The 13,795-nt window shown below is 36.1% G+C and overlaps 1 protein-coding gene across 10 annotated transcripts in view; it reads right to left on the bottom strand.

The window, feature by feature from the left end:
- PPA2 (inorganic pyrophosphatase 2) overlaps positions 1–13,795 on the bottom strand; it is a 96,690-nt gene that overhangs the window by 14,651 nt on the left and 68,244 nt on the right. For 7 of the 10 annotated variants that reach the window (XM_057705190.1, XM_057705191.1, XM_057705194.1 and 4 more), the window contains 3 exons: positions 7,795–7,922; positions 5,466–5,551; positions 151–220 (listed from right to left, as the gene is read on the bottom strand). In XM_057705190.1, coding sequence (XP_057561173.1) covers positions 151–220; positions 5,466–5,551; positions 7,795–7,922 — 284 coding nt within the window. Of the gene's footprint in view, positions 1–150; positions 221–5,465; positions 5,552–5,690; positions 6,020–6,410; positions 6,498–7,794; positions 7,923–13,795 lie in introns of those variants that run through there. The other 3 variants (XR_009048732.1, XR_009048733.1, XR_009048734.1) reach the window with 3 other exon arrangements.

Raw genomic sequence — 13,795 nt, 5'->3', positions numbered from 1 at the left:
TCTGGATAAGAAAATTAATTTTAATGTTATTTTAACTTTATGCTCTCCAAAAGACTTGATACATTTCATTGCTAGACTTTTCAGAATTTCTGCTAGACTTCCCCATGACATTTACAAGAATAAAGGATGCCTTGGATATTTGTCCCTTACCGATTCAATTAACGATCTTGCTTCCTCTTGAGAGCAGTGGAAAGGGCTGTCACATATCTGCACATTTGTGCTGGAGAGAAAAGGAGAATATTATTATTAAACAGGATAAAAAAGGAGCAATTACCAAAAAGAAAGCCAACTCTCGAATACTTTACATTTGAGTGTATGATCCCAGCCAACAGTTACGGAGTCTTTGGATCTCAGTTGATAATAACACACATACACACACACACACTCTCTCTCTCTCTCACTCTCTCTCTCATTCACTCAAAAGGAGACAAGAGACTTTCTTCTTCTTTTCTTTAAAAAAAATTTTGTTTTGGCTGCATTGGGTCTTTGTTGCTGCATGAGAGCTTTGTCTAGTTGTGGCGAGCGGGAGCTACTCTTTGTTGTGGTGCGCAGGCTCCTCATTGCAGTGATTTGTTGCCGAGCACAGGTTCTAGGCGGGTGGGCTTCAGTAGTTCCAGCACGTGGGCTCAGTAGTTGTGGCACACGGACTCTAGAGCACAGGCTCAGGAGTTGTGGCACATGGGCTTAGCTGCTCCGCGGCATGTGGGATCTTCCCAGACCAGGGATCGAACCCGTGTCCCCTGCATTGGCAGGCGGATACTTAACCACTGCGCCACCAGGGAAGTCCCAGGAGATAAGAGATTTTCTAATGCAGAATGCTAGAAATGTTAGCATTGCAGAAATGTGATTAAGATTCCCTGAAAAAGGACCTGGATGAATATAAATTAGGACAATGGGAGTCTCGTACATTCTTTCAGGCAAGGTTATAAAGTGCTCCATAGCACTGCACTCTCCAGAGTTAAAAACAAAAAAAAAATCGAATGACAGTACACCAATTTAAATAATCTCCTGGTATTTTCCAGTACTCTGCACCTTTACTGAAGAAAAGAAAAAACAAATTTGACCCATAGAGTGACGACCATAAGGAAGAATTTTCCTACACGTGAAGTGATAAACCCTGTAACTGGCTGCTGAAAGATGTTGTAGAATCTCTCTCTCAGACAGGTAGGGAAGACTAAGCTAAGAGTGGTGAGAGGAAACCACATGAACGTGAAAACCCAGTTTTTATACAAACAAGGAAGTTTAGCCAGGCAGAGACAGCAGCTCCTTCCATGACCAGTAAAGGCTCTATGAAGTCCAAAGCCTTCCCACACAACGGGGACTAGCATACTATCCTCACAAAACGCTGCCCACCACATATTTCTTACTTCCTAGATGAAAGCAAAGGCATCACTCCCCTCAAACGTGTTAAGTCTGATTTGTAAAAATTTCATCAAAGAAATCAGATTAAAATGGATACAGAAAAAGGCAGTAGAGAAGAGCATTAAAGCCAAATTAATTTTTCACAATGGAAGGAATAAGTGATAAGCAGATCCCTAAAGGAGATAATTAATAGGTGAAATACGCGCGCACACACACACCCACCCATGCACGCACACTCCCCAAGTGGATCTAAGAGATAGACACTATCAAATTTATTTTGGCAATGGCTTTGTGAAATGTGCTAGGATACATATGATAAAAAGATCTGTCTAGTTATTTATTTATCTTTTAAACTACATCTGTCTGTAATTAGACACTGGGTACACAGTGATTATGAAAGTGGTCATTTTGTTTTCTATCCAGACTCAAAAACGTGGAATTTGTTTTCATTCTTGGCAGAAGTGTTGATGTTTGATGAAAGCTGGCATTATCGTCTTTAAGACCAAACTACACTGTACTGTCTTCTTCACAGCCCATGTGTAAGTAAGCTAAAAAGTGAAAGAGGTAAGTTAGATGTTTCTCTAAAGAAAGTCAAAACTAAAATTAAAAGGAACAAGGCAAAAAAACAGACACTGCAAAGTCTTAACTGCTACTCCTCGGAAGAAAGCATGGTGTATACTAAATATGCTATGTACAATGTTTTTAACATTAAAACTATACCAAAGCGAAACATTCCTTGGGAATTCTGGGGAAATGGTAGTGATGAAAGAACAGGGAGTCCTGTAAATAGGGTTGCCAGATGAAACACAGAACACCCAGTTAAATCTGAACTTCAGATAAACAGCAGATTATTTTTTAGTATAAGTATGTCCCAAGTACTGCAGGAAACATTTATATATTAAAGTCTGAAATTTAGCTTTAAGTGCGTGTCCTCTATTTTTGCCTGTGAAATCTGATAACCTATTTCTAAAATAATCCTCCATTCCCACAACAAAGCAAAACCATCAACGAAAATATTAGAAAATATTAAAGCCAGCACTGCGAATTTAGAAACTGAATAATTTTTAAAATATCCCCAATGAAATATCTTGACAAGTAACCAGCTAGAACCTAGGAAGCCAATTAGCTTGCCATTTTTCACCTTGGACAATTACTTGTAAGGTTGCTTCAAGAATTAAAGGGAAGGTGTATACAAACGGACTTAGGAGATTCTTGAATGATACCTAAAATAGAAAAGATGAGAGATTACTATTTCTCCAATAGCCCCCCTCCTTTTTTTTTTTTAGCACTTTATTGCTACAAACAGTGCCATCTTCCTCACTAATATCCTTTTAGTTAATAAAGAATGCAACCTGGGTTGCAATACACTTTCTCAGGATTTAAGGAAGTGATTTTTACTTTGAATGTTTGAAGGTGTAATAAAAGGCATGTTCTCAAGAAACATTTTAATTTTATCTGAATTGTCCCTCATACAAAAATAATTAAGTTACTTTAGGCAGCAGGTTTGGTCATCAATAACAGTACACTGTAAGGAATTGAGAGGGAGAAGCGATGCATGAGGCAAAGTCAAAGGAACAAAATGCTTAACTATTAATATAAATATATTTTACAAATCAAGTAGTGGCAAAAATTTTTTTAAAATACAGACAAAAATGAGTTAAAATTCTGAAGATTTTGACTTTAAATTATCTGGATGCATAAAATTTATATCCAGAAACTTATACCCTAAAAATTTTCAGGCTAAGAAAATTAATTTTGTTGTACTCTTTGAAAACATAGAGGAAGAATAAAGCTGTTACGAGAGTAGGTTTGAAGTCTGGTTTAAATCCGTCGCATAGTGAGACCTTCGATAGGTCAATCTCTATGTGGCCTCAATTTCCTCATATGTAAAATGGATACAATAATGATATATATCTTATAGGGTGAGTATTGATTAGATATTACATACACAACTCTTAGAAGCTGAAAAATACTACAGAGTTCACAAAATGTTAACTCTTATTGTTAATATAATCCTTATCATTACCGAGGAGGCTACAGCAAAATGACGGAAGAGCACAGAAATAAAGTCACCCTCACAGCAAAAATAATTAGAATCAGCACAGAAGGAATGATAACAAGCTACAGAAAAACTAGCCAGAGATGTTCTTTAGCTGGGCAGCTCCAGAAACCTGGGAACCATACAAGTCCCATTAAAGACTGCAAAAGCTTTTCGGAAAGTACCATTAGGAAGGAGATGAAAGCCAACTGCAAGCAAATGCCTCTTGGGACAATCAGAGAGACCCCTCTTTTTAGAGGAGCTCATCCCATTAATATCTAACTGAGAATATCTGACCATAAAGAAGAATTAGGTCTATTAGTTACCAGGAGAGTGAGGGCTAGATGACATTTAATTACACCCAGTTTTCTTGTTAGTAAGTTGTACTATTTATGTTACAATTACCTAAATTTTAAGACTATGCTGAAGAAAAGAGTGTTCTATCAATACATAAGAAGTAAGAAAAATGGGAGGAGGAGATGGAGTCCACAGTGTTACTCTAGCCTCAAGAGAAAAAGAATCTGAAGCTATAATGCCCAAGCATTTACAAGACGAGCCTCTGAGGATATGGAAAAAATACTCCTTGAGACTGACTAATTCTTTACTCCATATTACTTTATTCTAATGATTTCTTTAATGTTTCTCTTGATTCCCAGACTTTATGCTCCAAAAGGACAGGGACTCTACTGTATCCACCGCAGTAATTCTACTATCAGCACAGTACCTGGCAATAGACCCTCAATCAGTATTTGTTGAAAGAGTCAATGGCTGGGACCTCCCTGATGGTTTAGTGGTAAAGAATCCGCCTTGCAATCCAGGGGACATGGGTTGGATCCCTGGTCAGGGAACTAACATCCCACACGCCGTGGGACAACTAAGCCCGCCTGTTGCAACTAGAGAGCCTGCGTGCCACAACTAGAAAGAAAAAAAAACCCACACACCACAACTGGAGAAGCCCGTGCGCAGCAACGAAAGATCCCACATGCCACAACGAAGATTCCATGTGCCACAACTAAGACCAGGTGCAGCCAAAAAATTAAAAAAAAAAAAAAAAGAGTAAATGGCTTTGCATCTTCTCCTGATTCAGAGAAGAGGACAATGAAGTTGGATAGGACTCTGCTCTCCAGGAAGACTGTACTTTTGCTTCCTAGGCTTACCAAGTCTCAGTTGGTTTTGTCTGCAAACCTTTCATGTCATTTGTCTCTGTTATTATAATTTCATAATTTAAGCTGTAATTACGCTTATCCATGAAGGGAGTATGGAAAGAGAACTGCTTCTATGAACACCAAGTAGGCTCTGAAACCACTGAGGCTGTAAACACTACTGAGGCTCTAAAAAGCCTCAATAAAGGTGAACTACTATAGAAACTTGGTGTCAAATTAGGTGTGGAAAGACAACTGTAAAAGGTTAGAAAAAAAGAACCCTAGAAATCTATACGGGTTTTTAAGTGTAAGGAGTTTAAAGATTACAGGATTTGATCTTTATTTTCTATTATATATTAAGTTAGACTATATGTAATCTATATGTAATCTACACAGGAAAGTTCTTAGCCCTGTATCCACGGATTGATAAATAAATGTACATTTAAATGTTTTAAAGTAAAATAAAATGCTTGAGTTATATATGTTACTATTGTTCGATTCCCCTTCATCAATTATCTGGTGACCCAGATCATGTTGGATAAGAAGGCTTTTAACTGTTCTTACCAAGAAATGATGTGGTACTTATCACATAAATTAATCATATGTCTGCGTGTTGAAACATCGCTGAAAATTCACCTCTGTGTGTATCACAATGCATTATAATTAAAAGCCTCTTTACTTGACAGTACTGCCCACTAATAAACTTATTCCCCCTTTGGAAAAAAGGGTCATGTCAATTCCTAATTTCATAGTGCTCAGCACTTGGTAATGCCTTCCAAACAGATGCTGTGTAAATATATTTTAAATGGAAAAAAAAAATTGCAATTCTCTTAAAAAAAAAAATCAGATCTGAATAGTATCATATGGTTCTTTAGTACCAGTGAGCAATAAAATAACTCTCCATAGAAAAGACAAGTTCTTACCAATTGATAGCCCCTCCATCACACTTCTCCATAAGCAATGCTCTCCAACATTCATGAGTAGATTTAATAACTTCAAGAGCAAAAGCCTAGTTAAAAACCAAAAACAGACACAGCAGTCACATCATTTTACTAACACGGAACTAGTTACAGTATGACAGTTAGTTATTAAGAACATGAGCTCTGGAGTCAGGCAAACCTGAGTATAAATTCTCGTATCTTATTTACCAGCTGTGTGACTTTGTGCAGGTTACTTAATTTCAGAGTCTTAATTTCTTCATCTATAAGATGGAAGGTACTGAAGATCACCTAAATCAAGGGTTGGCAAACCTGGGTCTGTGGGCCAAACCCAGCTCATCACATGTTTTTGTAAATAACATTGTACTGAGCACAGTCATGCCCATTCATTTGCACACAGCCTCTGACTGTGTTAGCGCTACAATGGAAGAGCTGGGTAGTTGTGACTCAGACCATATGGCCTACAAGGTCTAAAATATTTACTTTCTGGTCCTTTACAGAAGAAAGTTTGCCAAACCCTGATTTAAATCACGGAGTTGCTGAAAGAATAAATAAGATGTTGAATGTGAAGTTGTTAGCCTAGTATCAGTATCTTGCTTGTAAGTAAGCACATACCTATCAATTTCATCATCACCAAAGCTGTAAGTAGTCTAGTTGCATAATCAATTGCATATAGTGTCTAAAAATGCAAAATCAATAATAGATATAGATCTAGTAAGACCATCTAAGGAAAACTTGCTTTATTTTTCCAAGGCAGAAAATTCTTTATATTTTTTCCCCTAAATATTGCTAATTTTCCTTAAGCAGAGTCCTTATGCATTAGCTAATTCACACTAGCTTCTCCCTCTTTCAACAAAACTAAACACATTATGATAAGAACGAAGGAAACAGAGAATCTTGGGAACTGAGATCGAATGATGGGAAATTTACTTCTGAAGAGAAAACGTTCCCTCAGGTCTGCTGTTCCTGAGATGAAAGAGATGGCTTAATGCTCAGTGAGGTGGTGCAGGGAAGTCTCTGAAGATATGGGACAAAAAAGCCAATTTATTATCTGCATAATGCAGGGAAAGATTTTTAACCAAATTATTCAGATAATTTTGATTATTTAGAATCGATTCTAGTACTTGCTTAAAGGAGTCAGCAGGAAAAATACAGATTGTAGCACAGAGTCATCTTTTCAACCATATTGAACAGACACAATTTAATTTTCCTGGGTTAGGCCCTATATTTTAAACAGCAGTGAAAAAAAGCAATGCATAAAATGATTATTTTCTGAAGCTATGTATAAATGACCTGGTCTTCATTCAGAAAAAAATGAATGTTTGTCAAAATCACACCAAAAAACCCCTTGAACTACCTCATTCTTTTATAAATTCATGACTTGGCAGTCTTACCCTGAGGCAAAAAGGGGCCATGAAAGTACCACACAGGTTTGAAAGTTGTATTGTTTCAAACATAAAATAAACATACATTTTAGAGGAAAAAGATAAAAAATAATTTTATAAGTTTTCAATATTTTCTTTTTAAGTAGGAGATTATAGTCTAAAATAATAGTTTTATACTCATTTAACAAATCCTAGACAAAGCCCTCAAAATCTTAAGGATTCTTTTAATGTACCTTTAAAAAATACTGGGTTCAGTAATAAACTCCTGTATAACAAAATACTCATCGTAATTTTAAAGTTTTCATGAGCATGGCTTACTTTACTTATAAAACATACTTTGTTTATTAGTACCCACTTGAAGGTTGGTTTATAATGTGACATTTATATAGTGGCAGTAAATTTAAAAGAAATAGTCTATGTTTCTGACTTTAACTCTTTGGTCTATTTTCTCCACATGTGTCATATTAGAGCCACTTTTCTGGTAACTTTGTGGTTTTCTAATAGAAAAATACTCTGACAGTAAGATAATTCAAGTGCTTTCTTAACTGTTAAGCAGCTTAATTCAGCCACGGCAGAATGAACACGTAGGAGGGAAGCCCCTTTGGATCCGCACTAATGGTAAGTAACTTTCTCTTCTCCAGAGTAAGTAAATGGAAAGCTTTTCTTCACATACCATTTGCAGACCTAGACTGGTGATGGAAATCCTTCATTTCCTGAGATGAAGGCCATATGGATAGATAAACAGATGGATATAGGTATTCATCAGCCTTACTGATTTACTCAGAGAAATCTCCTAAAACTTTTTTAAAAATAAAAATGATAACATAATATCCTTCAGGGAACTCTACTTCACTTTGCTGTACAGTGGAAACTAACACAACATTGTAAAACGACTATACCCCAATTAAAATAGAGATTATCAACTTCACCTTGTTCTTGAATTCTCCATTAAAAGCAAACTGGTTTTCTGGTTTTCCCTCTGGTATCTTATAAAATCTAAACCAATTAAGCGTAGCCTCTAAGTAGCCAGGTTTGTACTTCTTAACATCTTCAATATCTGTAAGTGAAGAAACAAAAATACTTGTTGTTAAAAATCAAAGTCCAAAATGCCCATCAACAAATGAATGGATAAAGAAGATGTGGCATATATATATAATGGAATATTACTCAGCTATAAAAAGGGATGAGATGGAGCTATATGTTATGAGGTGGATAGACCTAGAGGCTGTCATACAGAGTGAAGTCAGAAAGAGAAAGACAAATATTGTATGCTAACTCACATATACGGAATCTAAAAATGGTACTGATGAACTCAGTGACAAGAATAAGGACGCAGATGCAGAGAATGGACTGGAGAACTCGAGGTTTGGGAGGGGCGGGGGGTGAAGGGGAAGCTGAGATGAAGCGAGAGAGTAGCACAGACATATATATACTACCAACTGTAAAACAGATAGCCTGTGGGAAGTTGTTGTATAACAAAGGGAGTTCAACTCGAGGATGGAAGATGCCTTAGAGGACTGGGATGGGGAGGGTGGGGGGGACTCGAGAGAGGGTGGGGGGGAGTCAAGAGAGGGAGGGAATACGGGGATATGTGTATAAAAAAAGATGATTGAACTCGGTGTACCCCCAAAAAATAATAAATAAATAAAATTTAAAAAATAAAAATAAAAATAAATAAATAAAAAAAAACAGATGACTGAACTTGGTGTACTCCCCCAAAATAATAAATAAATAAAATTAATAAAAAAAATAAAACAACAACAACAAATCAAAATCCACTCCAACTGGTGATAGGGCACTGGCCTGAGGGAGTCGGTCCCACCCTCCTGCTCACAGCAGCATAACCATCAGCACGTACCATATTGCCTCTGAACTCCCACGTTTTCCCCCACATAAAACATTACTCCTTCCATCCACAAACATTTCCTCAGCACCTTCAGATACTGTGTTAGGTACAGGGGATAAGTCAATGAAGACAACAAAGTTCTTTTCCTCAAGGAACTCAAAGGTTTAATTGAAAAAAACAAAAAACAACAGCAACAACAACAACGACAGAAAACCAGGCAGACAGACAACAAAGTGTATCAAAGTGAGAAGACTGAGATATACTTAAGGACTGATGTCATTTTGAGGACAATGGGGGAGACTTAGAGAAGCGAGTTCCAACATCAGGATCTATGTTTTATATGTGCTAAGCTAAAGGATGCTGATAGTAGAATGCAGAAGGCAGTACCCAGAAGAGAACACACTACAGCTGGATGAGAAGGGTTTCATGCACTCCTACACCAAATATTTAGTAAGTTTCTCATTACGTATCAGACACTGTTGTAAGCAGTGAAATAAAACAGTAATCAGAAACAAGTCCCTGCTTCCATGCTTACATGTTAGGAAGAGAGAGATAACAAATAAAGCAACAAAGACACATTTAAGTGGTGAGATGTCTGCTGAAGAAAAATAAATCAGAGTAAGGAAGATAGGGAGTGTGGTCAGGGCAATTTTAAACAGAGTGGTACCTGGATGGTTCAGAGTTTTTCATTTCAAGTTAGTAATGATCTATAGGATTTTAAGTTTTATTACCATGTAAACACTGTAACCACTACATTTTGAGGATATTCATTTAAATATAATTGGAAATATTACTGTATTAGTAATAGACCCCTCCCCCAAAAGAGGTCCGCAAGGAATGTATTATTTCCAAAAATGTCAATTCAAAACGTATGAGAAATAACTAGATAAAACTAGAAGTTTTATTCTCCACTAGACTGTGGCTTAAGGGAAATTTAGCATAGTCCTTTTTTTGTTGTTTTTGTTTTGTTTTTTTTAGTTGCTGTGAGCAGGGACTGCTCTTTGTTGTAGTGTGTGGGCTTCTCATTGTGGTGGCTTCTCTTGTTGCGGAGCACAGGCTCTAGGTATGCGGGCTTCAGTAGCTGTGGCACGTAGGCTCAACAGTTGTGGCTCACGGGCTCTAGAGCCCAGGCTCAGTAGTTGTGGTACCTGGGCTTAGTTGCTCCACGGCCTGTGGGATCTTCCTGGAGCAGGGATCGAACCCATGTCCCCTGCATTGGCAGGCAGATTCTTAACCACTGTGCCACCAGCGAAGCCCCTAGCATAGTCTTTCATTTACAGTATATTATGGCAAATGACAAACAGCCTTAGTAGCACTTGAAAAATTAGAAAGCTATAATTAAATCGAGGAGATGACACCATGCATGGGGATAATTTAAAGATCACTTGGTTTCAGACATGCTCATCCAAGCCTTGTGAGAATCCCCACTCACTAGGCATGACAGGAAAAGGTAAGCATTTTGCAGGCATGGGTTGAACAGAAAGGAATTATCCTTTTCCTTTTTATCCTTGCCTTGTGCCTGTTTTGTAAAGGTTTAACAAGAGTGACATATGTCTCCAAAGGCCACATGTTTCACATAAGTGAAGTAAGTGTGGTAAGGCAGAGACTACAGGAACAGCAGAGACTCTGGCAAGCAAAAGACTGAGTATGCTGCCTAAAGGCACTCAAATTAAAAATTTAAAATATGTCAGTGGGCCACACATCTATCTAAAGTAATTCTGGAGCGAATTGCAGAAATGTTACAACTAAGCAAGCGGGAAAAGAATCACTCGAAACTGAACACAGGCTAAGTAAGTGATGGAAGATGTTTTAAAACAGTGAATTCTAAAGATTAAGATCACATCTTTTTAGTATTATACATTGTATCCTAGGTACAGAGTTCTTTGTTATGCCCCAAATGGAACATTCAATAAAAATTTCACCTAACTAAATTCTGATTATTTTTCCTCTTTATCTTCTAAAAAGAGCTTCTTTCCAAAGTGAGCTTTCTATTGACCATTTTCCTACATCCTATCACTATTTTTGCAAAAAAAAAATTTTTTTTTCTGTAAATTAACTGAGTTCCTCCAACTCACTGTTTTCTCACTCAGAGGAAAAAAATATCTTCTAGTCCACTGACAGTGAGCAACCAGAAGCGCACTATAATCAATGTCCAAAATAAATAATTTTCTGTTACTTAAAGCTGATTTACGGTATCATTATACTTGCCCAATCTATCATTTCCTGTCCCACTGCATAAAACTTTTTTTTTTTGATAATTGCCTTTTAAAACACTGATTTCAAATAAGAAAGGAAAAGCCACGTTGTCCAGTAACTATCTCAGCTTGCAAGGTTTTCCCTTCGGAAGTTATAAAGGGAACCTGTTAAGAAAGGGCATCAATAATAAGAAACCTGAACATGTAATAATGCCAATAAGAAGTGCAACTCTCCAAATATAAGCCAAACTTCTCCATTCGCAATTAATTATGCCCTGGGGGAAAAAACAGCTGCATTTTCACAAAAAAATAAGCATTTTAAATAAGCAATTTTAACATTTTTAAAACCTCAACAGCAAATGCCTCAAGCCAAAACCTTACATGCAATAGCAACTGTCAGTTCAATGAATTACTCTTCCAAAAATATGAAAAATTCCACCTGAAGTCTATAAACTGACTTCCACAGTTCATAAAAGATTTTTATATAAATAACCTCATTTGTTCCTCATAAAACTCCTGAGAGTTGTGAAGAGTAAGAAAATTCACATTAAACATAAGAAAACTACAGCTAGGCAAATGTAAGATTTGTCAAAATGTTTCCAACTCATTCATGGCAGAACTAGTGTTATACACATACAAGTCCTCTAATTCCATGAATTCTGACTTTTATTTTATATCGCACATTAATAATTTGTCACAGGTTTATTTATATTATTTTTTATGTGTAGATGTATTTTTATTTTGGTTTTATTGTGGTAAAATATACGTAACATAAAATTTACCATTTTTAAGTATTTGATTCCGTGTCATTAAGTACATCTACAATGTTGCACAACCATCACTATTTTCTAAGTCCAGAATTTTTTCATTAGATATATTTTTTACAATATACATTATTTTAAGAAAAGCATAGATTCTCTAGTAGTCATTTATTTCCACTCTTGGAATTAATTTTATATGAAAGTTCCTATTAGAGATAATTATATAATTTATTTTCAAGATGAACTAATGCAACAATAAAAGTTAGAATAATCTAGAAGGGCTCTTTTATATAATTAAGGTAAGCTTATTTCAGTTTCTGTGTTTAACTACAACTAAAGCTCTCTTAATCAAGATCTACTTGATCAACTCCCTGGACAATTAACAAAGACTCTCCACTTCCGTAAATATTCTGCCTGATGTCCACAGTGGCCTGTCCGCTGAGTCTGGTAGACAACTCTAGAAAGAAGCCCGAACTTTGCTCCCACCAGCTACGTTTTAGCTTTAGCAAGCATCAGGTATGTTTATTCCAAAAACATTCATGCAACTGTATCTGTTGTTATAATTATGAGATTTAATAACATATTATATAAGGCAGCGACTTTATCAGTACAAAAAATGAGATTTTGTTTATATAAAATTAATTTGAACGTTTTTTAAATAATTCAATAAAAAGAGATTGCTAAAAATATCTGCTGTCAAAGTAGGCCTGGGTAAGTTAAAGATGAGACAAAGATGTAAAAATTTACAATTACACATGTAGCTTGCTCAGCAAATGAGGTGGGGAAGAGGATTTTAGAGATGAGGTCAGGGACAGCCTCTGACAGAAAGTATTTTAGTAAATTCTTAGATGAAGTGTGGGACCAACTCCTTCAAGTACCCTAAGAGGAGTCCTGGGAGGAAGACTAAGCGCCAATATTCTGAGGTGTGAGTGTGTGTCAAATGTCTGAGGAAGACAGTTAAGAAAGCCCTGTGCTTGGAGCAGCGTGAAGTAAGAGTGTCAGGAGCTGAGATGAGAGAAGCAGTCACATTGGACTCTAAGGGCCAGACTATGGACTTGACACTGCGATGAGAAGCCACTACAGGATTCTGGGCAGAGGAGTATGTGTTTTAGGAAGACTTCTAGCTGCAGTGCAGGGAAAAGATTCTGGAGAGGAAGAAGTGGAAGCAGGGAATCCAATATGAGGTGATACGTATGGAGGTGGTGACAAATGGTCAGTTTGGATATTTTTAGAAAGCAGAACTGAGATGAATTACCAATGAAAGAAAAAATTAAGAACAACAAAAACCAGTACAGATCACTTACATAAAATTTAAAGTATCACAGAGCTAAAAAGAACTAGTCTGTAACATTAAGTAGCAACTTAAATTATAATACAACTAAAAGCAGTCACCTAAATATATATTACCTTAATTTTTTAAAGTTTCATAAAAGGTGTCATAACTTCTGACAGTGTACGGCCAACATGATTTACTTTATAAAAGAGCTGTTTCCAAATTTGAGAGTTTAATTAATAAAGATTATATACAGTCTCCTTAAGGGAATTTTTATATTAAAACTAAAAATATGATTTATATAGAAACATAGTTCTATATAAATCCACTGGAAATGTTATAAATTTCTTTATTAAATGCTACGTAAAAAGCAAAACAGAAAATCATGATGCATGTAACAAATTTTAAAGCTCAATTTGGTTTTTCAAAATCCAGAGCTCTCCATTTTAATTTAGTTTGCCTTAACTAATTTTGATTTAGAAATTTATGAAAGCAAAGAAATTAAGCTAAAATATCTCAGTCAAAACCTACCACTTTATCTCTGTAGACGTGAGAGGATCATAACACTTTTCACTAATTTGTAAAAGCGATGTTTATGACTTATCTTTTCCTTTTATTAGGGATACTGTGTGCCTTTCAGCAGGTAATCAAATTTCTTCTCAGTATAAACCAATTCACTTGTTTCTAAAATGTAACTGAATATAGCAAACTGTGATCCACTAAGAAAAAAAAAGGTTTGATAATCAACTTTGTTTCTAATCTTTATTATAAAAAAAAAAAATTCTCTTACACCAGGAGTAGTTTCTAATCACAGGTATCTGTCAAGACTTCTATTTTACCCAGATTTCAGACTTA

This window comes from Hippopotamus amphibius, chromosome 13 (genome assembly GCF_030028045.1).
Source record: "Hippopotamus amphibius kiboko isolate mHipAmp2 chromosome 13, mHipAmp2.hap2, whole genome shotgun sequence".
Taxonomy (NCBI): domain Eukaryota; kingdom Metazoa; phylum Chordata; class Mammalia; order Artiodactyla; family Hippopotamidae; genus Hippopotamus; species Hippopotamus amphibius.
This window is presented reverse-complemented; position numbering and strand designations above follow the sequence as displayed.